Source organism: Phodopus roborovskii, unplaced genomic scaffold (assembly GCF_943737965.1).
Source record: "Phodopus roborovskii unplaced genomic scaffold, PHOROB, whole genome shotgun sequence".
NCBI classification, from domain to species: Eukaryota; Metazoa; Chordata; class Mammalia; order Rodentia; family Cricetidae; genus Phodopus; species Phodopus roborovskii.
Genome location: NW_026126540.1, coordinates 20172927 through 20200782, shown reverse-complemented (window position 1 = coordinate 20200782; position 27856 = coordinate 20172927). Strand labels below are relative to the sequence as shown.

The window sequence follows — 27856 nt, the reverse complement described above, 5'->3', positions numbered from 1 at the left end:
AGAGGGTAAGGCCTCCCTGATGAAGTCTACTAAGTCTGTCCCATCATCGCATGGCTGCTGTCTTATTTCTGAAACTTACTACTATCTTCCTTGCTTGCTCTGTCCCAGCCATCTTGCTTTCAACTTTTTACTAATTGTGTTTTAATGCTGATATTGTTCTCTCCTTAAGGCTTTTGATCTCTCTGATCATATACTTTAAAATCAAATGTTGAGAGGCTGGAGAGATACCTCAATGGTTAAAAAGCACTTACTGCTTGTCTAGATGACCTGTGTTAAATTTCAGCATCCACACGGTGGCTGACAACCTATTTATTGTACCTCCAGTCCCAGGTGATCTGGTACCCCTCTTCTGGCCCTTGGACACTTCATTCACATAGTACACACACATACATTTGGGCAAAACACTCATACACTGTTTTTTTTAATCAGATATTAAAGTCACACAAACATGGTGTCACACACATCTGTAGGGGAATCAAGAATTCAAGACCAGATTTGGCTAGATAACAAGGACAGACTGAAGAATATGAGACCTTACCTTTATTTTATTTTTTAAATCAACTTCTTCACTACTCTTCTCTACATCCCAATCCATATTGGGCTCCTTGTAAGTCATCTCTTTATTCTTATAACATTGTCCTGTTTGGTTTAATTATGTTATCTGAATTTTGTTTCCTTGTATGTTTTTTGTCCTCATGTCTATGACAACACAGGTTTATACATAGCTACAGCCTACATAATAGCAATTGGCATATGGAAAAATTCTATAAAAAGGTACCTAGGGAATGACAGGAAACAAATGCTACAAAACATTTTTCCATCTACCTGTCCCCCATTCATTACATCTAAAACCTTAAACCACCGAAAAGACTGACTTCAAGCCTCTGATTCTCTATGGAATAGTCTATCATTTATTTTCCTACAAAGACCTTTATTTTATGACAATTATACCTAATATTATAGTATTTATTATTACACTTTAATAGACTATCTTATACAACTGTAATTAGTATTCCATATAACAATCTATTTTTCTCAACTAACAAAGAATGCACTTTGTGATTAATCTGTTTAAATCAACCATACCATCAAAAAGTACAAGGTCAGCTGTGTTCAACCACTATTGGGATGGAGATATATATAAGTGATATATATATATCACTTATACTGAAATCAAACCATGCACATTCTCCTTAACATTTTATATGCTGGATTTGAACCAGCATTTCTCAAACTCCTAAACAGCAATGTTACTTGTCCTTTCATTAGGGCAAATCTTAAAATGACTATACAAATTCTATTAATATGCATATTTTTTCCTAAAAGACCATTTCCCCCATGTACACGCTTATCTTTTTAAATATACCAATTATACAATTTTAACAAGTATAATTTATATAATAAATTACAATAAAAAATTAAAGGCAAATGAAGCCAAAATCTTAATTATAATAAGCAATTTCCAAATGTTGGGTTTATTATAAAGTAGATTAATCTCTGAATGCAGAACACGAAATGATACACATATTTTAATATTAAGAAGAAAATATATGTATAATTTATATCTAGAGTGCAAGGAGGAAGGGAAAAAACACTGTTTGTGTCAACCCTAGGAAACAAACAGCCCTATCAAGTGACCAACTAAAAAAGATTCATACTAGTGGCTCAATAAATAACTGTAATGATGACAGCTATCTCCCATAACTACATTACAAGCCATTGTCCACAACTGATTATTCTAGTCTAGACCTTGGGTAAGCACATACACACATTTCTACCAAGTTTCCAATATTACTGCTGCTTCTTTAGCTTTCCATAACCTACAGTAGCAACTATTCTCAGAATTTGCTTATGCAAAAGACCAATTATAGAAAAAGAAGTTACTACATTCATAAAACCTAACAACTGAGAAAGTGGAAGTACTAACCCTTACTTTGACAATGCTTCCAACATTGTAATATTTTTAGAATTGGTTACAGAGAAACATCACAAACCAGTAAGGTGGGGGGCTGATTCTAAATAATAATACCATAGAAAGCTAATTTTAAAGATTTTGAAGACTATGGCCTCTATAAATTAACATAACCTTTGTTCTTGGGTAAAAAATAATGTTCTCTCTCTCTACATACTAGAGTCCTTCCTTAAATCTCTTTCTTAACCTCTCCTTTTCTATCCCTTGTTCCTATCCTTCCTTCCCTCCACTCCCCCTTTCTTCCTCCTCTCTCACTGTCATAAAATATATTTTTAATATCACAAACATCCTTAAATGGGTACTTATCCACTCACTTTCAACTTGAAACTCTCAATAACAACTTTGAGTAAGATACAGAATGGATAAAACATCAGATAAAACACAACTCTGGAACATAATAGGATCCTGACAAGATATCTGTTTGTGTTACACTTAATGCATTTCACATGTATTTAAAAAAAATCTATATCTTTATTGAGATCTAGCCCAAGCAGTGTGTACTGTTCTTGAAAGCAACACCTCAAATAAAAAGACTATACTTTTACATATCCCTGCTAACAACTAAAATGTTAATAACAATACTGCATAGACCTAATTCTTCTTAAGAATTCAAGAGCTTGATAACTTAATTTCACTTTTATTATTAATGCCACAGCATGAACTCAACTTGCTTTTTGCAATCCTGTATTACAAAATAACTCCTCGTTGAAAATTTTTAAACTGCACATGGTATTACAAAGCCCACAACAGAAACAAAGGGACCAATTAGTAAGTGGACATATTCTAGGTCAAAGACATTCCCTATGAAAGAATGGATTCTTGAGAATTGGTAAATAAAAATAGAAAAATTTGATCATGTATAGAAAGACAATTATGGGGGAACTAGCTGATACAAGTGCTTACACTGTTTTCCAATCACTGCTTTGGATACCAAAAGCATATTCTCAACACTTGGCAAGAGCTTGTCCATCATGATATCCTATGTAAAACTGCAATGTCTGTTCTCTCAAGTTGAACCTATTTTCCTCACATAATATTCTGGCCTGAAAAATAATATCTGCTGATATAATATTACTTCTTAAAATTTTCTCTTTCCCAATTAAATAAAATCCTGGAAGGATGACATACATATTTTGCCCAATGCTAAGTCCTTTGAACCAAGGCTGTGAACTACAATATACTGATATGCACAAATACTGGCTAAATTAAGTGGGAAAAGTTTGACTTCTCAATGTTTTAACTCTTCTTAATGTTTTAATTCAACTTTCCTTTTCTGTCCTAATTGCTATCCTTTTTTTTTTTTTTTTTTTTTTTTTTTTTTTGAAACACTAAGATTTAATTTGGTCATTTATTTCATTTAGTTATAAACTGCACACATATACATATATTTATATGTAAACATACATACATAATTGCTATACAACTATAAGTATGTTTTTGCAAGCTTGATATATTCAAATCATTGGACGTGTGTGTGTGTGTGTGTATAGAAAGACAGAGAGAGACACTGTCTCTAAAAAATGTAAGACTATTCATGTATAAACAAATAAAGCTATAGCTAAGGATATAGCTCAGTGGTAGAGTACTTGTCTAGTATGTACAGGGTTAAATTCCTGGTATGGCTAAAATAAAATAGAAAGAATATGTGAATAATTTAAACTGGACATCATTACATATGCTTGAAATCCCAGCACTCAGGATGTATAGGCAGGAAGGCACATCTACACAGAGAATCTCAGAATGTACAGAACTGTATATTTTTAAGCTTTGCAATTAGTGGAATTAGGGATATTTGTGAAACAAGATGGGATGCTTATTTAGAACTATTGTTTTAATTCAATACAAGTAAGACAATACAAAAAAATAATCACAGAAAAATAATTTGAACACAAAAATCACAAAATTTGTTGAAAGCTAAAATGTGTTGTATTAAGTATACATTGTTGCCTGGGATAAAAAGTTAAACATGAAAAATAATCTGACTACCTGAGTTTTTTAAAATACAGAATTGAGAAACATATGTTTATTGTAATTAAAGTTGTTTTGATGAACTATTAAATCTTCACAAAGTAAATATAATTAAAAGGAAGAAACCACATGAATGTAATCATAAACTACCCTCACAAATTTCAGTGCAAACTGGTCTAGGGTTGGAGTAAACAGAGATGGGAGGATTTCTCCTCAATAATACACTCCAAATAGGGTAACATCAAAACAACTATTTTTGGTATATAAAAGGAGTTACCTTATTATACATTGTGTTAGTGTTACTATTGCTATTGGTAAGTTGGGGAAGAAAGAAATCAGTACAAGAACTCAAGCTGGGATGGAACCTGGAGACAGGAGCTGACGCAGAGTCCACGGCATTACTTCTTACCTTGCTCATCATGAATTCCTCACAGAACCCAGGATCACCAGGCCAAGGATGTTATCACCCCCAATGGGTTGGACCCTCCCCCATCAATCACTGGCTAAGAAAATGCCCTATAGGCTTATTGACAGCCCCTTCTTATGGAGGCAGTTTCTTAATTGAGGGTTCCTCCTCTCAGATAACTTTATCTTGGGTCATCCAGCATATACACATTGAAACTAAAACCAGAAAGCATATGGTCTTTAAGTAACATTGCAGGATTTCTAAAAGAAAATCTCTACTTAAATTCAAATTTTCTCTTTCATTGATATGGGAAGGATACATTGTGGCCACATTGTATTTTACTTAAGGACAATAAATATTTTTGTCTTTTGCCATATTAAAATATTAACATTATTAATATTTGTTATTAATATTAGTGTTACAAATATAATAAGATTAAATATCAATTATAACAGCCAGGAGGACTACAACAAAATGAAAGGTACTCTGGCCTCTTCCCCATTCTCCCTATGCCCTCTTCACTTTGCCTGTAATCATTGTTCTAGTGGATCTTTCCACAGAGCTTTGTGAGTCATCCATGCCATTTAAAGAAGTGCTAGGAATGTCATTTAGGAAAATGCTGGAGTTGCAGTAGAAATGCAGTTCTAAGCAGTTGAATTTTGAAAAGACAGGCAAGTGTATTAGCAGTAGAAACATTATATCTCTTACGAAGGTTATTTACATATTCAGATGTAAATCTAGTTTCTGCTATTACAAGCAGATAAGGATTGTCCCTAGACAGTAATTGAGAGCTGGATCTAACAGTACTTGGAATAATCTGCACTTTCTTATTCCCAAGTGTGGGACAAAGAAGGAAGAACCATACAGATTTAGAAGTAAAATTATTGGAGGTGACAAGTTCTCAAAATGCACTTTTATTCAACAAAACTAAATATGGACAGAATAGTTTATGTTAATTAAGATGATATTTTACAAATTACCACATTTGGATGATAATTTAATATTACAATGTTTTTTAAAATATTGCACCTTTAAAATATGTTCAGGAGACTATAGTTTTCTTCAGTTTTACTATCGATTTTTTTAAATAAATCAGCAAATGGAATTATGTATATTTATTAGAATGTATAATTAAGTAGAAACAACAAGGAAAAACCAAGAGAAAAAATATGGAAAAAAAATAATAACACAAATAACATGAAACTCACAAGACTTCTTGATATTTTTTGTCTGCAAGGAATTTACACTATGTTTTCAGAATTCACACTGCATGAACTGATAATGGGGAAACATTATATGAAGTATTACAGAAGCTCAGAAGCCCCCCAAAACAATATATACTATTGCTACTACTCCTGGTTACCCAGCAGAGCTTGATGGTAAGACTATTGCTGAAGACACAACACACTCAAGTCATAGTTACACTTAAGCTAAAAACGTCCTCCTTGCTGAATAGCTTGAATACTGCCTGGCAGAAGGTGATCTACAGGCTGCTGGGAGAAAAAAAGTTATCAACAGTTTCCCAGCTGTGAGGTTTTTCATGCTATATTACTGATCTGCCAATCAAGATGTACCTAACAGTGCAGTAGTAGCATAATTACAACAAAATTAACCAATTACTGTCTGATTGGATTTTAGGCCTGCTCCATAGGAGAGAACTCATGCTTAGTAAACAGCCCTCTATTTGAAAGGTCATAGGGCCTATGGGAGAACCTATTATTATTGTTTTACTAAATAAACATGTCAATTTCTCTTAAAAACCCTCACATTTACTTATACTGCTCCCAGACTTCTTCTGGGAAGCTTTCTATTGCAGCAAGGTAACAGTTAATGTTGAGACTTTTGCCTGGTCAACATGCTGAGAATAACTAACAGTAGAATGTTCCACCCTAAACATGACATTTACATCACCTCTTAAAAGACTCAGGAAACATAACAAAAGAAGTGAAAAGAATGTAAGAGCCACAGGATGGGGAGTTGTGCCATAAAAAGGTGTCTTCTGATATGGCATGGCTATCACATTCATGAGCTCCTAGGGCCCTGTTTGTCTACAGAAGACCTACAAAACACTGTGCCTGTCAACATTTCACCATGAATGAGGAAAAGGCTCAGAACACCCCAGTACAATCTATACTTAATGGTTGTGAGAGACAGGGGTGTCACTTTCTTCAGTGATATAGCTACTGGTAAGTTGCCTACACCCCAATTCTACTCATGTCAGCAAACCTAATTAAACTCAGTTTATTATACACAAATAAAGGCATTCAAGTAGGAAAGAGTCTTGTTTGAAACAAGAAGGGCTCCAACAGGAGAAGGAAGGTGATAGTAACTATTAGGGGTGAAAACAACTAAACCACTATATTCATGCATCAAACTGTAAAAGGATTTTTTAATTAAAATTTTAAACATAAACTAAGAGGGGTTTTACATTGGGGTTACAATATTTATACATGTAAAAATAAATCATGACCAATTAAATTTTTTAAAATTGATAGAATGGTCAAATTTTACCCTATATATAATATTTTCCAAATTCATGAGTCAAACAAGAAAAGTTATGACAGGACTTTAAACCATCACAAAGTATTTGAAACATTAGAGTACCGTCTTTCAGAGTTCTGATCTAGATTAGAACTGCTCCAAATATCAAGAGCATCAAGTGCCTGATGGGAGATGCCATTATGTATATGTTTCTCATACTGGTTAATAATAAAGCACTGTTGGCCAATAGGAAAGGAAGATAGGAGGGACTAGGAGACAAGGAGGAAAGAGGAAGTAGTAAGGAGGAGTCGGGATGGAGGGTCTGGAGAGAGCAGTATGCAGCAGCCAGCTCCCGGTAAGAAGACCACATGGAAATACATAGATTAACACAAATGGGTTAATACTTAAGACAGAGCTAGCCGATAAGAAAGTAGTAACTGGCCAACAGTATAATATCTAATACAGAGTCTCTGTGCATTATTTGGGGCTGGCGGCGTGGCAGCAGGACAAATACCAGGCGGCGGGTGGAAAAACAGTACTCGCTACAAGTGCCAAGTGATCCTACATTCAATACAGCTGGACAAAGCAGCCTTGCAGACTACAGCCAGGATTTCTTCATCTTCTTAGAATCCCCCATGACAGCATCCCTTACCAGCAGGAAGTAGTTTGGAAAAAACGACGCCCAAATTCCCAAATATTGTCTATAAATGTTTTTTTTCATTTAAATGGACTTGAATACAATAAATAAATAAATAATAAATAAATAAATAAATAAATAAATAAATAAATAAATAAATAACTGCTCCAAATATCAAGAGCATCAAGTGTTCTAAAAGATACTCATGAGACAAATTACAGTGTGGCCTGAACGAAGGAGGTAATAATCTAGCAAATCGACCAGCCAGATGTACTTCAGACAATGAAACTAACAGTAATACTGTTGGAGACATTAAATGTTTAGCAAGAAATATCACCAGTTCTCCAAATATAAATAAGAAGGCAAAACATGAAATGAAAACTAAGTTACAAAGTTTACAAGAGTCAGTAACAAAACAATGAATTTTAAAATGTAAATGTAGACAATAGTGTTTCTGGGATTAATGCAATTAAATACATTTCAAATTCAAATTTAATTAAATACATTTGAAAGTAAAAAATAAAGGTAACAAAGATAATACTAAATCAAGTACACAAATAAATCAACTAAAGTCCATATACATAATAAAATGGCCCCCTACACACACCTGGATTTCATTTAACACTATCACTTAGCTTTTATTTAAAACATTCAAAGTTAGTAGGGATACCTAAGAACTCATTTCAATTACTATAGCACCATAGTATCACAGTCTAAAGCATAGTTTTACTATTCCTTAAAATGTTTTAACTGGCTGGCAGGGATGCACAGCCTATGGTTTCAGTACTTGGACAGAGGCAGGAAGACTGAGCTCAGGGACATTTTGCCTACATAGTGGGCTTCAGGCTAGTGTAAGCAACATGAAACACTATAACAACCGACCAAAGCAGTATGTAAAATGGAACTGCCCTAATCTCAGTCCACTAGGGACTGACACAGAAGGACTAAGAATCCTGGCTCCCTGGCTGCCTAACAAGCTCAAACACACCTCTCCAAAAGGGAATGTAAAACTTTATTCCAAAACTACACCTTTTAGAAACAAAACATTCTATCAGATGTTCTATAATTAAAATGTAGAGATGGTGATAAATTGGGCTGGAGAGATGACTCAGCAGCTAAGAATAGTTACTGATCCTCCAAAGGATCAGTTCAGTTCCCAGAACCCACTTTTAGCAGTTCACAACTGCCTGTAACTACAGCTCCAAGGGAATTTCCCCTGACCTCCATGCCATCTGTACCCACATACCCACAGCCACAGAAAGACACACACAAACCTAATTAAAAATAAAAATGCTTTCAAACATTTTCAATTTTTATAAAAAAACAAACAAACACGAAACCATCATAAACAACACTATTATTTAAGGTTAACAATGTTCTACTTATAAAAGATGAAAATTTACTTTTGACTGAAATTTGCTACTAAGGTTTTTTTAGTCCTCTTGGTGAAAATCACTCAATAATACACTACTTGATTATGACTATCACTGCTACTTCCACTCAATAAAACAAAATTACTTAAAATAGAAAGCTACTTATATGAACAATGTTAGTAACTGAACTCAAAATCATAAAATATGAAATACTATAGTAAATACATAAGGAAAATATTTCAAATAAAAAACATTTATGTCTTCCATCAGCTACTAGATGAAGGCTGGGAGAAAGGACCCAGAGTTCTGCTCTCTCCGTCCTCCATGTTGAATCTCCTCCTCTCTGTTCCGGAAACATCCTTGTCTCCTAGTCCAGCCAATCTTGCTTTCCTATTGGCCAACAGTGCTTATTCATTAACCAATAAGAGAAACATATTTACATAATGACACCTCTGGTCATCTCTTTTCTGTCTAAAATAGAAATATGGGTTTTAACCTTAACATAGCAAAATATATAACAAAACAGTTATCAAATAAGAACCATAGTTAAGTAAACACTGAGCAGAACTCCTGGAATCCAACTGCAGACAGGAAGGAGTGGTGAGCAAAGGGGTCAAGACCAAGCTAGAGAAACACACAGAAACTGCTAACCTGAAAAAGTGGAGCTCATGGGCTCCAGCCTGATAGCTGGGAAACCAGCACAGGATCATCCAGACCCCTTGAGTGTGGGTGTTAGTTGGGAAGATTAGGCAGTTTATGGGGCCTCTGGAAATGGATCACTATTTATTCCTAGTACATGAATGGACTTCGGGAGCCCATTCCAAATAGAGGAATTCTCTCTCAGCCTAGACAAACAGGGGAGGGCCTGAGCCCTGCTCCAAATGATATGACAGACTTTGAAGACTCATGGAAGGCCTCATCCTCCCTGAGGAACAGAAAGGGAATAGGATGGGAGCTTGTGGGGGGACAGGGGAGGACAGGAGGGTGTAGGAACTAGGATTGACATGTAAAACAAGTTTGTTTCAAATTTAAATAAAAAAATTTAAAAGAAAGAAAAAAATTATGTCTGACCTAAGTAACTGATTTTCTAATAATACCCATCAACTCTGATAAACCCAATACTGTTGTCTATCCATAAAGGTCTTCATGTTATTTACACTACTAAAACATTAATCAAGGGACAAATTTACAGCAGCTACTCTATTGATGAGGACAAAGGTTAAATCTACAAAACAAGAGGGAACATGTTTAGTCCTGGCAATTAAAGGAAAAATCTTTATTACTATTCTTGTTGACCATGGGACTCAATATAGTATAAAACATTCCAAACCTACATCACAAACACATCCAACCTATAAAGACTCACCTAACTTCTAGGCACTATATATATATATATATATATATATATATATATATATATATATATCCAACCTATAAAGACTCACCTAACTTCTAGGCACAGTGTATATATATATATATCTTTAGAAATATCTTTGTCTCCAAATTGTTACTTTAGCCATACTCCGTAGTTTTGTGTGTGTGTGTGTGTGTGTGTGTGTGTACATGTAGGTAAGTAGGTAGGTATGTGGAGAGGAAAGCCCAAAAGCTATACTCCATAGGTAGGTGAGTGTGTGTGTGTGTGTGTGTGTGTGTGTGTGTGTGTGTGTATGTGTGTTTACATGTAGGTAAGTATGTGGAAAGGAAAGCCCAATATAGATGCTGAGATCCAAAACTCTCAAGAGCAGTAAGTGAGTCACTGCTCTACACTCCATACTCTATACTCTAAAGAACTAAGTTTCACTATTAGGTCCATTATTTCCCTAAGAAGCTCATTCTTGTTTCTAGAACTGTTTATAACACACCAATTTCTTACACAAAAGATAAACACTTAGTACCTTTTTTAATATATAGGGGAAATTACCTTATTAATTATACAATATTTACCCAATTAGCCAGATATGCTGTCTCTTGTGGGGATTATTTTGGAGGGGTTATTTTTTTCTCATGTTTTCCTGGTTTTGTTGTTGTTTGTTTTTGTTTTTGGTCTATTGTTTTCTAAAGAGTGAGAGCAAAAAGGCATAGATTTGGATGGCTGGGGGGACTGGGAAGAAATGAGGGAGGGGAAACTATGATTAGAATATATTGCATGAAAATACTATTTTCAATTAAAAACAAAGAAAAGAAGTTATCCCCTCATCAGGAAAGGCCAAGTTATCTGGAAGCCAAGGCAAAAAACATATTCCCAGATGAAAGTGTTAAGAGCATCTACAGCTCCCCTAGACCCAGATTACAACTGTATTTAGAAGAGCAAGAGACTAAAAGACAAGCCTGAATTTGAAGAGAATGATATTAAAAATGATAGCCACTGAATAACTTAAAAGAATGCTTACTGAACAGCTGAAGTGAGAATGCATTCTACCAACAAAAGAAATTAGATACAGACACACAAAATGTGACTAAACTTCCTGAATGCTTGTATAGAGACTGCTGGAGAAAGTAACAATGTTACAAAATTTAAAGTCAATGAGAATAAAAAGCATGAAGGCATGGAAAGACACCAATGATGAAAAATGGTAAGTAATATCTACAGACATATTCAAAACTGACTAAAATCCTCATTTTTCAGGTGTTAGGATTCTTAGCTTCCTATGATATCTATCAGTAATTCAATGAATTGCCCTGTGCTAGAAATCATTTGCTATCAATGCAAAACCTACATTCTATTTATCCTAATGTTGCACTACTTTCTATTGCTTATAACTCACTCATTCATTCTAGGGAACCAGTGAAAATCCTTTAGCATTCTAATTCTTTTAGCTCATCATATTCTGTATGCTTGAAGGATTAATATCCTCTTAACTCTATGCCCAGGATAATAATAAACATGCAATCAATGGTTCTAACTGTACTGTATAAAAATTCAACACTTTTCCTGTCTCTTATTTCACAAGGTAAACCTTAGACTTAAAAATCAACTCCTGTTCTACTCCCAAACATACTTACCGGCCTGTTTTACATCAAATGTCTCCCATGTGTTCTGGTAGAAACCATTGATACTGTACATTAGGCCATTCTCTCTATTTGTATATAAATTCTGACTTTCTAATTTACTCATAAATGTTACTCCAGAAATTATGTCCTTTTTCAAACATCCATTTCCCCATTCTAAATATCCCTTCCCATTACCATAAAACTATGTTCCCCTTCCCTTTTTAAAAACAAAACATTTCAAGACCCCCAACTGGATGGCATTCCCCTACATATGGAATTGGGGTGGGGGGATGGGAGGGGAGGGTGGTTAGGGTGCATGTGAGAGGGTAGAGAAGGTAAAAGAGAGGGAGGGAGGGAGGGGGAACTGGGATCGACATGTAAAATAATAAATTAAAAAAAAGAAAAAAGAAAAAAAAACCTTTCTTTTCATTTTATTTCATTCCAAAAGTAGGTAGGTACGTGTGTGTGTGTGTGTGTGTGTGTGTGTGTGTGTGTGTGTGTGTGTGTGACTGTGTCTGTGTCACTTTGTAACAAAACTTCTCTAAAGAATAGTTTATATTCATTGTCTCAGATTCCCTCTCAACTCCTGTATTGTTTTGAATCTACTTTTAAAGGGTGTTCTTAAAACTATGCTCTCCAAAAAAAACTAAATCATAACAATTTTCATGTACTACAGCCAGTGATCTATAGTTATTTGTTGTTGTTGTTTTAACTATTACTATTTGGGGGCCCACCACCCAGCTCCCAAATAAATCAGAGTAGTATTCTTACTTATGACTGCCCCAGCCTTTGGCTAGCTTTTCTTAAATTATCCTGTCTATCTTTTCCCTCTGGGCTTTTTCCTTTCTCTATTCTATATGCTTTCTTCACTTCTTACTCCATGATTGGTTGTTTAGCTGGGTGGCTGGCCCCTGCCATCCTCCTCTCCTTCTTTTCTCGCTCCTCCCTCTTCTCTCTCTTCTATTATTCTCTCTGTCTGGCAGTCCTGCCTATCACTCTCTCCTACCTAGCTACTGACTGTTCAGCTATTTATTAAACCAAACAGGTACTTTAGACAAGCAAAGTGACACAGCTTCAGAGTTAAACAAATGCAACATAAAAGAAGACAACACATCTTTGCATCATTAAACAAACACATCTTAAAATAATATTCCATAGCATTGGTCAAATTTCATCATCCTACTATGCTAATGATTACATTCAGTCTGACCAGGGACAATAAATATCACTGATGTGCTTACAACACCTAGGTTAGTATCTCTAGTTTTATTTAACAAGTCTACTTGAAAGCCTATTCTTGAGTCAAAATCACAATTTCCATTTGGATCCCTTCTCTAATAACTGCTTCATCCACAAGCCCACTGCATGCACTGGATAGAAACACCATGCTTTTAGTGGCACTGGACAGAAATCTGGAATAATCTGGAGTAATTCTTGTTACTTTTGAGTTCACTAACTTTTCCTCATATTTCCTATCTAACCAATTATAAATCCTACTACATCTTTAAAAATACATCCATACACTTTCCATGATTTTTCTTCCTACTGTTATACTGTAGATTAACTAACCATTATGATGAATTACTACATGGCCCTACAGTTGACCTGCTGGCTTCCATTCTCCAATTTCTATCTGCATAAGCCATAATGATCCTTTCAAAACATACGAGAGAAAGTCTTCCTCCTCTATTCATTATCTTTCAATAATGGAATTTACCACAAGATAATTTCTAAGGTTCCCCAAAACTTTGTACTATATTACTTCTTGACCTTCTTTCTCCTGCTTTTATTTGATCACTATTTTTGCAAGGCTGACTTTGTTCTTCAGACATGGTAGAAAAGTTCACACTGTATAGTAACTGTTCTCTTAGCTGAGAATAACCAAGTGTGCATATCCCTATGATACATGCCTGGAATACATGCTCAAATATCACCTTCTCATTTAGTCCTAATAAGACCACAGTATTTTAAACTGCAAACCAATCATTTATTCTCTCTTTAAAACCATCCCTAACAGTATCTCATCCACTACTCTGCTCTATATTTTCGTTTCCCATGGTATTTGTCACTATTCATGTATCACACAACTTACTTTGTTTATAGTTCATAATCTATTACTGCCTTTTAGAATGTAAAACCCACAAAAACAAAATTGTCTGTTTACTGCATTGTCCTCAAAGTTAAGAACAATTTGATACAGAATATAATAAATAGTGAATAAATTAGGAAACAGACTGAAAGATGTAAAAATGTTTGGTAATACCAAAGATAATAAATATTCACACATCACAATGTTTCAGCTATTGTTTCCACTACTTTGATGTTTTCCACCAAAATATCATTTTATAACCATTTTCTAATGTTTTTATGACTTAACAATACTGTCCATTGAAAATATATCTCAGTACTTGTATTTTTTGGTTAAGTTTTACCTGATTTTTCAGTGTTAAGCTACTATACTGATGGGATCAGCTAAGCAATATAAATAAGCATTCCTGAAACATTACTTTTGATTAGAATACCATTCTGGAAAACCAGCAACCTTCTAATCTATACTTTAAGAATTTAAGACCATTTACGCAAACTCAGCTATCACAAATAGACACAAACTAACCTACTCATCATTCTGGTTTCCCCATTTGTTCTACGTTATAAATCATTCATGCTCTTTTTACCTTTCTTTTATTGAAAACAAATGATTAATATACAATATAACCTCATTAGTTTTCCTTCATCAACTTTTCTAAAGAGTCCCTCACCTTCTCTCCCATGGAACTCCATATCTTTTTTGCCTCTTCTTAGAAAACAAACAAGTAAACAAAACAAAACAAGTAAACCAGAATAAAACAAAACAAACAGCAGAAAAATAGCCAAAGAAAGAGCATGAGATACACATACAGATGCAAAGACACATGTGGTCTTAAGGCAAGAATTCTCGTCAAAAGGCAAAACCAGAAGCCATACTATATACACTAAAGACCCGTGAGGTGAAGGGAAAGAGGGAGGGAGGGAGGGAGGGAGGGAGGGAGGGAGGGAGGGAGGGAGGGGAAGAAAGAAAAGAAAAAAGCTGCCCTGTAAAACCTTATGAGAACAGAACATGCCACTGAGTTTGTTTTATGCTGGCTATCTATTGCTAGATATGGTGCCTGGCCATAGGACCCATTTGTAACCCCTAATCCAGTGAGACTCTTGAAGAATTGAATTTTTCCCCTTTGGAAGCAGTTGTCATTAGACAAAGCTTTCTGGTTTAGAGCCTGTGTCTACTTCTCCTCGCAGGGCTGGGAATCCATCTGGTTCAGAACTAAGCACATCCTGATGATACAATCTCTGTAAGTTCATATGTATGTCAGGCCTGCTGTGTTTAGAAAGCCTTGTGTTCTTACTATACTCCACCCCCTCTGGCTATCACAATCTTTCTGTCTTATCTTTCACAGGGTTCCCTGAGCCCTGAGGAAAGGGATTTAATGGAGATATCTCCTTTAGCCCTGAGTGCTACAAGGTCTTTCACTCTGTATATTGTCCAGCTGTGTATTTGTTTTGATAACTGTGTCTTTTTTATGCCAATATCATGTTGTTTTTTTATTATTATTGCTATACAAAATTTGAGATCAGTGATGGTATACCTCCAGCAGTTCTTTGACTTTCTTAAAAATTTTTTCCCTTTTCATTTCTTTACTGTCATTGCTTCTATTGTTTCTTAAATTTTTCTATTTCATTTCAAGAGGAAATCATACTGATCACCAACCCCACTTTCTCACCCCATAATATCACACTAAATTGTGCTATTCTTCCTCATAGCAAGACTATGACATGAGAGAAAAAACACAGACATGAAAACTTTAGAGAAAGTTGCAAATATGGCTTCGTATACAAATACAAAATAAAAACATCAGTTTGATTTTGTTACATTCAGACACAATTATTGAAAATAAAAACCAGAATCTCATCAGTGTAACCAATAAGATTATAAAATTATTACACAGTGGCAAAATTTAGTAATCACTAAAATATTGCTGACTCAAAATCAATATATATAGAACCAAGTATCTGCTCATATGGAAAAAAAGAATTATTTTAAAGTAAATAAAAATAGTTATAAAATAAATTACCTTCCTTCATTAACAAGTTCAATAAAAGCAAGGCCTGCATTCTTCTGAATAGAATTCTGCCACTCCTAAAAAACAGAGGAAAATAGCTGAGGAAACTATACTTGGTTGGTTCTTCTATGCCATAACAAAAGACACCTTCCGCATCAATTTCAGTTTTGTTTAGCTCTTAAAGGAAAAGGTATGCAATGCCTGCTGCTGACTCAACACAGAAACTGAAACAGAAGGTTACATTTTATTAAGTAAACATTTGCTTCAGTAAAACAAAAACATCAGTTACATATTTTTCGTGCCATTGTTGTTCACACCATTATATACTAGCTAAACTGATATAATCAGGAGTCAGGATCAACAGCAGCAAAAAAAAAAAAAAAAATACTTCATAATAAAGAGAGAATTAGTAGCACAAACATTTTAATAACTATAATGTACTCTGCCCAAAATAACTACTAATAACATAGAGAATATGAATTGGAATATGAACAGTTATAAACTAGGAAACTATAATTTACAGCATATAAATTAGCAATAAGTGGTATAAATTTCCTACTATATTCACTAACCATTAAAAATTTATATATTAACTTTATCCACTAAAACAATATCCATTAAAAAGATAGAAATCAATTAGTAGAGCATGTTCAAATAAATATTTTAATCCTTACTCTCAAAACTTATGTAAAATAAGCATTAATACAATAAGAAGTGGCATTATGAGATGAAATATTTTGAGAAATGTCAGTGAATGTATCCATGTTTATGCATCCATGTGTCCATATCTGTCCATCGTGCTCTACCCATCTATGTACATCTCTATAGACATATATATGTGCTATACATATCTTTAAAAAAGCTGGTATTTTTTTCTTAACATTCTCAAAGTCCCTTGTATTATAAGTTATATAATATTGTTCAACTATTCTTTCTTCTCTCTTGAAATCTAAAATGAAAGATTATGCTCAGCTACTTACCATTGCTCATCATCAACCAAATAATGTTTTCCAAATGGTTTAAATTCTATGTAATTTCAAACTAATTGCATATGGATGTGTGTACATTTCTGTTTTTTAATTTTTTGTAACTACTTTTGTTCAAAATTCATTGTGTTTTGAAAAGTCCAAGAACTAAGCCATGATGTGTTTAATGATTCAATCTTTCCCAAAAGTGCTTGTTTGAATATACTAATAGAATAAATAACTACTTTTTAAAAAAAAAGAAAAAACAGCAAACATGCAAAGACATCCAATAACTAGATATGCCAAAGGGGGAAAAGGTAATGAATTATTTAAAAATAAAACAAAAGAAAACAGGTAATTATACATAGACTTATTTTCTTCCTGACACAAAGAAGATATGGCCTTAGAAATTTTACACTATAGTTTGTCATGAAAAACACAACTGAAAAGAAAATTCTATTCCAGGTATATTTTATTATTCTATATTTATTAACACTGAGGAATAAGTGAAAAAGAAGTCTACAGTGTACTCTCTCAAAATTCACAGTTGCCATCAAACAGACTGTAGATACCCTACATTTCTTTCATTAATACAAAGCCAATCAAGTGTAACAATTATTTCAGTCTGACTTAAAGTCCTATTCTTCAGGTCAAATAAAATTAACAAACATGTAATCTAACTAAAAGCAATCAAATTACACAAAAGAATTTATCCTAGAGAGAAAGACAAGTAGCACACCCATGGCTCTTCTCAGGTAGCAAGAAGATGAGGGTATGCAGAAATTGTAGGTAACCCCTTATATCCAGGGCAGAGGGCCCCACACGTCACACTTACTCAACACAGAACCATGAAATTCAAGCTGAATCAAAATCTACTCTCAAAGGTGCTTTATCTTTGATAGTATTGTCTAGTATTAAAATTCATATTAAGTTATTCAAAACTAAAATCAAAGTAGACTCTATTACATAATTCAAATTTCTTATAAAGAAAAGATAAGCAAATGCTTGTCTATATTTTCAATAAAATTTGATTTTACTTTTGCCCACATGAATTCTTACCTCAAAACACAGTTATAAAATGTCATTTAAATTCTAAAAAAATGTAAAAAGCATTACTAAAGTTAGACCAAACACATGTTAAAATTAGTGCTTATAACTATAAAAATTACCAATTAAAATATCAGCGACCTAAATTTAGATTGGCATATCAAATGAAATACTATTAAAAACAAATCAGATCAAGAATTGGCTACAATGATTATACTTAATTTTAAAGTCATTTAAAAATAAAGTGCATACTTAGGCTTCTGACTGAGAAAAAAAACACATAAAACAAAATTTTAATACTATTATTCATAAAACTGTTATAATTAAATGTACAACTTTAATGGTTATCTTAGAAATTATTTTTAAAGGTCAAGAATAGAACAAAACAAATTAAACAAGAAGGTATATAGACAATTGGAAAATTACAATTTTTGCTGATGTTCAAAAAATCAAATTTATCACTTGACTTCTTGTTCACACAGATAGCATCTATAATTTTTTTTGGTTGTTGTTTTGGTTAAGGAAAAAGAAATAATATAATAAGTGGCAAAGAAATCTACTCAGAATAAACAATGCTCATGAAAAGGAAACTGAAACGTAAAAGAAAACATTCACTTTTTTGTTTTTTTTTTTTTGATAATCCCAATGTTCAAACTCAATACACTTTCTGTGTAATAAAACACTCACTGCAATAATTTGTGGAAGTTGCCAAAATTAAAAAGAATATTCATTAATCATCATGCATGAAGGTATTTTTCTTCACTCAGAAACAATTATCAACAAGGCGTTAGTCTAAACAATTTTATAAACCACAGTTCAATATACCTTTAGTGAGTTTTAATATTTGAAAGAAAAGCTTAATGGTCATCATCTTTCATGATTATTTCAATATTTCATCACAGCATTTACAATTATATAGTGATGCAAAATGTGCATTTAAAGGTCTTGGTTATCCTTTCCCCAGAGGTCCTGATGAAAACACGTTAAAAGCCTCAAATCCAACCACTAATGCAAGTAAGTAATTTCAAAACACACTTGAGCACTTTCAAGAGGAAGAACTCAAAAAGCAGCAGAGTCAATAATTTCATACCTGTGCCTAAGCTATATTTAATTGATTATCACATCCTAAGACCATAACTGTTGCCAAATCAATTTTCACTAAGACACAATCTTTGGTAACTAATGCTCTGAAGTCATGCAATGACTAGAAATATAAGCATATTCATGAAGACTACCAGAAGTCCACAAAATGTCAAGCATTTGTTTTAGTAAAGAATTTCTTTTCTGAGAAAATAAAGTCCTCATTAATGATATTATTTGACTCCTCTCTCTGTTCCTCCAACATGGAGAAAAATAAACCGATATGCTATTTATTTATTTATTTAAATTAATTTAAATCTAATATCCTGAGATTACATTTTCTAAAAATTAAGTTTCATAAAACATATTTCTTGAAGGTATTATACAACTTTGCCTGTATCTTGCAAATGAAAAAGATAATATTAGTTCCTAAAAATCAGCATATTCAAAAGCACAGGCCACATTTTGACGACATTCATTACAAGTAATTTTTCCTATTAATTTACATTGAGAAACCAGCATTTTTGATAATCACTGCAGTAATATCTTATTTTGTGACCTGCATTATCTCTAAATTAACTTTTAACTTTTTGAATAATTACAAGATGTTTCATAAGCTAAACATTTTATATACTTTTAGAAACTGGCTCTTAAGAAATGTCTATTCAAATAATTTGTGAATTTCCTCGATGACTTAAATTTGGTTTCAGAATGTCTATTTTATTGAAACAGGATTTCATGGAGCCCAAAGTGGCCTAAAATACCCTATTTAATCAAAGCTGGCTTTGAACTCTTCATCCTCCTGCCTTCAACTCCCAGGTACTGAGATTATAAGAATATAGTCAGATGATTTTAGTTTTTATGCTTCTAGTTCCTGCTAAATTTCCTACAGATTCTTATATATTCAAAATCCTAATCTATTGTCAGGTAACAATTTACAAACATTTTCTCTCACTACATATGCCATCTGTTCACCTATCACTGTTTCTCTTGGCAATGGAAGGCACTGTGATTTAAGATGATTATACTTATCTATTTTTTGTAGTTGTTGGTTGGCTAGCCTATTATTCTCCCCAGAACAACACTACACACAAACATTTAAGTCTCTCCTACATTCTCTAATGGCAGTTTGTGGGTTTTAAGTATTATATTTATGTGCTTAGTCCAATTTCAGTGGGGTTTTGTACATTTTGACAAACAGATGTCTACTCAAATCTGTCTAGAAACTAATATCCAGTTTTGTTAGCATTGAATACTAACCAAAACAGTCTGCTCCAGTATGTTTTTATTGTTGGAAAAATTCAGTTGACAGTAGCTATGTGGGCTCTCTACTCGGTTTCACTGATGTTTGTGCCAATTTTAAAGCCAAGACTGTGTTATTCTGTCCACAATAAACTTAGTTAATTTCAGGTCAGTTATTGTTAGTTCTATACCTGTTTTTTACTCAACATTGAACTGGTTTATTATTGTCATTTGAGTTTGCATGTCAATTTTAGGATTGCTCTTATCTTTTTTTGTGAATGATAAATATAATCTTTTCAATAATATGAACATCTAGATTTTTGTAACAATAAATGAACATGGAATTCTCTCTGGACTTTGGTATCCAATTTAGTTTTTTGTTTGTTTGCTTGCTTGTTTGTTTAGTCAAATTTGAAGTAAGTTTTAATTAAGTACTGGCCAGGAAAATGGGCTTTGGCCAGGTCCATACCTGGGTTCCCAGGAAATGGCACCAAGTCATGTTTTTCAGGGGCTTAAAAAAACAAAACCCATAATTCACCACATTTCCCATGAGCAGCATACAACCTGATGTACTTTCTGCTTGTGTACCTCCTGCTAATGTCCAATCAGGGAGAAGAGTATCTTGATACATTTCCTGCCCACATACCTCCCAACCAATGTGATCAAGCACATGTGGAGCAGATATGTCAGAGAAACTTATTTAGAGGAGTGAAAACTAGTGGTTTGTTATCTCCCATAAACAATAGCCTCTAGCATTTCAGGAACTGTTTGGGGTCAAAGGGCTTACAGAACAGAGGCATTTTTTTTTTCATGTATCTCTTAGGCATAGTAACTAAAATGGAAAACATAATTTTGATTCTCACATTTCACCCCTTAAATTGTATACTTAATAAAGTTCTTGACTCTGTGATGGGTACCTGTTTGTACCGGGATCTAATAACCATCAGCTTAACGGTACCCAGACTGGAATTATAGTTTGGTGAAGGCATCAAGATAAAGAGCTAACAGCAATTAGCAGAAGAGCCAAAGGTGCTGAGATGGTTGTCACATCACCCCATATCCCCCAACAGGCTAGAATATTAGGTTACAATGGTACTCCCTAGCACAGGAAACAATATAGCTACCCATGGTTCCTATCAGCATACCAGAAAAGGTACCTGTTAAAAGCACATACACCCAGATCCATCAACATGTAGGTTCATTAGATGAAATAATTCTACAACATGATAGGATACTCAACCTGCTCCATGTAACAAAGAGAGGTTACTGCACAGCTATAAGGAAAATTATTATTAATATACAAACCACTCAGGAATCATTAGAAATACTAAAAAAAAATAACTCGTTGCAAAAAAAATGGAGAAGTAAATAACTGTTACCCATTCTCATTTCCATTTTATTTTAAATTAACATTTTATAATTTTTATTAGATTAAGCTTAGTTTAGTTTTTGTCTTCTATTTATGATAACCATTTGAAATGGCATTTATTTCTAAACATAATATGGGTATATAAAATGTTATTGATTTTTGTATCCTACAATATTTTAATTTTGTATCCTACATTTTATCAGTTCTAATAAATATTGGTATACTCTGGGTTTTGTGCATGTAAAATTATGCCATCTGCAAATGGAAAATGTACGTCCTCCTTTTCTATTCAGGTACCCTTCACCTCTTCCTCTTGCCTTCTGGCTAGGATTTCTATTACAGTGTTGAATAAGAATGGAGAAAATGGACAATTTCATCACATTCCACACTGAGAGGAATTTCATTTTCATAGTATCTACAGTCATTCTTCTTTTCTCAATGATTAATCTGACAAGTATTTCAAAAGATAACTCTTGAACTCTGAAGATCTTCTGCTTGCTACAGCCTGTTGCCAACCATCTCAATTGTATTTTTTTAATTTCATTTATTGAGTTCTTCAATTCCAAGATCTTTTACTCTTTTATAGACTCTAACTCACTGATCAATTTTTCACTCACATCATGAAATGCTTTCCTAATTTACTGAATTATTTGCATTTCTTTGTATTTGTTCTGATTCCTTGAATATTTTTAAAAACTCTTTTCTCTAAAAAAAAAAAAAAGTTGCCAATTTCTCTTTTCCTTAAGTTCTGTATGTTGAGGGTATTGTTACTCTACGAGCAATTATTGTGTTGCCTTGTTTTTTAATGAATTTTTTAATTTTTATCCATTAATTGTTCTTTATATAAAAGGCAAGTCAGGTGACTTTACCAATTTTATAGGCTGTTTTCAATAAAAGACTGTCTACTGGCATCATGGCATACATCAGTTGAGTGTGCTACAATGTCTATGGGTGCATATAAACACCTACTGTAATCTCCATATGGCTACTTTGTTTATAACTAATGTCAGGAATGCCTATGGAAATGCTGTAGTAGGTAGGATGCCATTATCTATCATAGGTGAGACAGGTCAACCAGCAGTACAGGATGTGGCACAACCACAGGTGCTGAGCACACAAGAGAAAAACTTTATGTGGGGGTGAGGATACGATAATAAGCTCAGGCAGGCTAAAGCAGAACAATGCAAATAGAAGAGAGTGCCCAAAAGACTCCATCAATCACACAAAAAAAGAAATGCTCTAGTGGTTTAGGTATACTTGACACAGATTGTCCAGTAATTGAACAGGACGTTTGTCAGTGTTTGAGACCATTGCAGGTGTTATCACAGGCCGTGGCTTGTGGAGACATACAACAAAATAAAACATCCCTGGTCAAAGATGAGTGGATCAGGGTTCCTGACTGCTTCTTATATCTCCATATATGCATATATATGCCCTGATATAGGCACATTTGCCTATGTAGACAATAGATATCTCATATTATGCTGAAAACCACCAAATAACAGGACAACCATTTAAGTTTCCTGAATACTCATGCCAAAATTATGAAAATACAAATGTATTATGAACTGATTATTAGTGGAGGGCATGAGGGAGCAGGAATATTGAGTCAGGGGAATAGAGGAAAGCAAAAAATGAGATACCATAATAGAAAGAGCCATTATATGTTTTAAAAGAAATCTGGCACTAGGGAAATGTCCAGAGATCTACAAGGATGACCCCAACTAACAATCTAAGCAATAGTGGAGAGACTACCTTAAATGCCCTTCGCCAATAATGAGATTGATGACTACATTACATGTCATCCTAGAGCCTTCACCCAGTAGATGATGGAAGCAGACACAGATAGCCACAGCTAAACACTAGCTGAACTCCTTGAATCCAGTTGCAGAGAGGGAGGAATGATGAGCAAAGGGGTCAAGACCAGGTTGGAGAAACCCACAGAAACTGCTGACCTGAACAACAAAGAGACCATGGGCCCCAGTCAGATAGCTAGGAAACCAGCATAGGACCAACTCAGACCCCCTGAATGTGGGTGTTAGATAGGAGGACTGGGCAGTCTATGGGGCCTCTGGTAGTGGATCAGTATTTATCCTTAGTATAAAAATGAACTTTGGGAGCCCATTCCACATAGAGGGATACTCTGTCAGCCTAGACACATAGGGGAGGGTCTAGGCCATGCTTCAAATGATGTGAGAGACTTTAAAGATTCCCCATGGAAGTTATCACCCTCCTTGGGGAGCAGAAAGGGGATGGGATGGCAGTTAGGAGAGGGCCAGGGGAGGGGAGGAGGGTGCAGGAACTGGATTGACATGTACAACAAGCTTATTTCAAATTTAAATAAAAAACTATTATCCTGGGGAAAATTGATTATTAAGTATTTGTTGTTTTTCTAAGGTCAATATTCTATCTTATCAAATGAAAATAAACTTAACTTTTATGAATACTAAAATATTATCCATTAAAATAAGCTCTGAAGTTTGGAATTAAACATGGTTTAAATAAAGGAAAGGAATAAAAACTAAATTAACAAACACCCAAACTCATAATTACCTATTTTGCTTTCTTCTAAAAACTCTTAGGGGTTTTAATTTATTTTGGCTTTGTTAATTGTTTTTTGTTATTTGGCTTGGGTTTTATTCATTGTGTCTATGGATACATTCATTTGTTTAATAGGGAGCATGCACATATGTATCCATGTGCTGATTTTGTTTCTATTTGTTTAGTAATATCTCATGTAGCCCAGGCTGGCCTCACACCTCTATATAGCCAAGACTGAACTTGAACTCCTAATCCCTCTTTCTGAGCAGGCTCCCATGTACTGGGGCTACAAGCTACATCATAAGGCTTAGTGTTTTCTTTTTTTAAAGCCATGTTTCTATGCTGTCTAGGCTACCTCAAGCAACCCCCCTTTCTCAGACTCCTGTGGAGCTGAACTGCAGTGACACTGTACTTAGCTAGGGATTGTTTGGTTTTTTTGTTGTTGTTGTTGTTGTTGTTGTTGTTTTCTTTTGTTTTGTTTTAATGAATGCCCACACGAAATTTTTAAATTTTATAGTTACCTGCCTTTGTAAAAGAAAAGAATCAAACTAGATTGCTATAGTTCGAATGACCTGAAGAGATGACAAAAAAAAAAAAAAAAAAAAAAACTGTCACGAGTCAAGGGAAGGGGTCAGAAAGGAGATGTTAGGAAATAATGCACATAAAACTGAATAATATTTTACACAAACCTAAAGGTCAAACTGAGTCAAACTTGTCCCTGGTGAAGGTATAGTAGCCTTCAGTGCAGAGCAGGGCTTTCGGCAGCATGTGCCTGTGTGTCAGCACTCTCAGCAGTGCATCTAACACACTGCTCTGCCATAAGCACATGCAGGGAGAAACGCAGCAGAGCTGTTAGGAGAAGCCCTACTTCATTGATTCGTCAGAGCAGATGTCCTTCAGTGACAGGAAAACAGGTCACTGCCTTCTGAAAAGTGCTAGTCTCATTTTTGTGAACACATTTATATATAAAAGCATAATATAGTTCTATGAGTAAAATTAAAGATGAGAGAAAATGAATTCTATTAAAATTTGAGGAAAAAATTTATAATTGTTACAAAAAAAAAAAAAAGAAAACAAACAAACCAGCAAGTGGAGCCCTACATACAAAGAACTGGATAGTTTTAAAGTATTCACAGAATATGTAAACTGTAAAGATTATTAAACTGCAAAAGATCAGAATAGCATGTAATAAAAGACTTAATTGTTATAAATATATAACTATGTGAAATTCTCAATTTGAAAACTTAGTTGTGCTCAAGCACATTAAATATTAATTTATTTTCAAGTATGTCTAAAAATATTCTTCGATCAATAATAATTTTCTAATAATTTCCTAATTCACCACCACTTTGTTAGTATCTTCCACTGTTCATAAATAGCAGAAGTTGTTCTAACCTTTTCTAGCTACAAACTCCCAACAGATGATCATAATTAAGACTATGAGGGATCCACACTCAGGAGCTATACAAATGTGTCCTATTAGTACATGGTCAGTCTGTTCGGCAACTCTGCTTCTCCAGACATATGGCAACTCCTGCCCTTTGAGGTCTGAAGTCAAGTCTTCAGGGAATCTCAAAGCCTGCACTGAAATTACAAGGCGGGTTCATTAAAGACTGCTGGAGGGAGAGCATGAAAGACATCAATTACAACTATATAAAATGGCTAATTATTTTTTAAACATTTTTAAGCCATCTAATGTACTCAATGTAATAAAAAGTACTTACCAAGCAAGTTATTTTTTAAAGCACTAGTTTCATGACCTATCCATTTTTCTTCATGGCTCCCATCTCCACCCTCAGTACATTTAACACTCATTTCACAATCATCAAATTAAGACTTTAATATTATAGAAGTTAACATGCTTGTTAAGCCATGCCTCTCCATAGCCTCTCCTACAGATAAACAACCATGTTCCACAGACAGTCACGGTTTGTTTTTTCAAATTTGGTTTGGATTAATATACCCTATTATCTCAACCAGACATATATAATCAAAATGTTTCTTTAGACTTAATTTTTATAAAAGGTTTCCGTTTTATAATTTTTATTACATTATAAACTAATAATCATAAAAAGTATGACTATAAAATAAAATAAAGTCTAAGTCAATATATAAACAGGTATTTGTCAAATATTTGCAAAAAATATAATACATGAAGGTTTGAATATTTAAATTTAAAATGGTTTAAAATTAAAATACTTTCTATAAATTGACAAACAGGAATTAATATATTTGGATGTCTTTACCTTGCCAGAATTTTTTAATATAAAAAGTATAAATATTTTCTAATTAATAATTGTTGTCACATTAAATGTTCAAATGTCTAGACATTTTTTGACTTGGAAGAATAAAATCACTATTTATTAAGTTTCACAAAAAAGCAATGTTACTTCTGAATATTTATTCCAGTAACAAATCTTTGTAAAATGTTATATAAAAATCATTAGCTGGCCTCAATCATTTCTTCAAAGCACATCTATGTTGTTTTGTGACAGACTAATTCCAAAAAGCAATTACACCTTCAATCCATATGTAGAAAAACAACAGAAACAAGTACATTAACTCAGTTTTTAAAAAAATAAAAATCTAAAGAAAACAGATTACCAATGATTTATATAGATGTCTAGTGCTGAAGTTAATTACAAGTAACCCAATAAAATAGTGCCTTTTTTATTGTGTAGCAACTAACAGCCATAGACTCAGAAGCAGAGCTCTTTGCACTGCCTTTTGCATGCACAGTCCCACAGCACACACATTAAGAATTAAACATGTGGTAAATAAGGCCATACAGAAAACAGCAGTTTTTAACTAAAAGCAGAAAACTTTCCTGCTGTTTAACTATTTGGAGTTTTCTATACTGCACATTAACAACCATAAACTTAATACTATGTAATTCATTGAAAAAAAGTGTCACAGTTAATATAAAATGAGATTTTAATTCAGTGTTCAAGTTTAATTTCAAACAATTGTAAAATCACACACTTTTGGTTGGCATTCATCATGAGCAAGTAAGATATATATTTATGCAATGAAATGATATATCTTCAGAACTAAAATTATCTGAACATTATACTACATGTACCCATAAAACTCTGGTGTCATATTTTAAACATATACTATATAAGAAACATACAAAGTAGTAATTTCTCATAGGTATTGAGTCATAACCCACTGGCCTATCAAAGATTTAATGACTTTGGTTATGAAAAGGAGCAAAACTTTCAATCCATAATAATTCAGTAATCTTCAAATATTTATCAACACTCTTAACAATATGCTAATGGATAGCTGGTATATCAGAGAATTACAAAGACATGCTATGGATAGAAACCATGATGTAAGCCATTCTTCCACCTGAAAATCTGATGATCTTAAATCTTAAGTTTTTTCTGTTTCAACAGGATGCACAATGTTATAAATAACATAAACTGTATGTACTTAAATGTGCAAATGTTTCAATAAATGTGTATATTTTAAGTAGTAAGATCGAGTAATGAACAAATCTATCACCTTGTAAACATAGCGTAGTTTTTGAAGCCAGAATCTGATTCTTAAAGGGAACTTTGCCCAATGATATTTTCCATCCTGACAAAATTCAAGTTGTGAATCATTGTGAATCTCCATTTTACACAAATTTGTAAAGATAATGATATATTCAGAAAGTTTTTTGAAAGTTTCAAAAATCAG

The 27856-nt window shown here is 33.6% G+C and overlaps 2 protein-coding genes across 10 annotated transcripts in view; one reads left to right on the top strand and one right to left on the bottom strand.

Moving 5' to 3' along the window:
- Kirrel1 (kirre like nephrin family adhesion molecule 1) overlaps nt 1-27856 on the top strand; it is a 1148154-nt gene that overhangs the window by 722215 nt on the left and 398083 nt on the right. The window lies entirely within an intron of this gene.
- The window catches only part of Lrba (LPS responsive beige-like anchor protein), a 552647-nt gene that overhangs the window by 362002 nt on the left and 162789 nt on the right, over nt 1-27856 (bottom strand). For all 6 annotated transcript variants that reach the window (XM_051199359.1, XM_051199362.1, XM_051199361.1 and 3 more), the window contains one exon: nt 15938-16002. In XM_051199359.1, coding sequence (XP_051055316.1) covers nt 15938-16002 — 65 coding nt within the window. The remainder of the gene's footprint in view (nt 1-15937; nt 16003-27856) is intronic.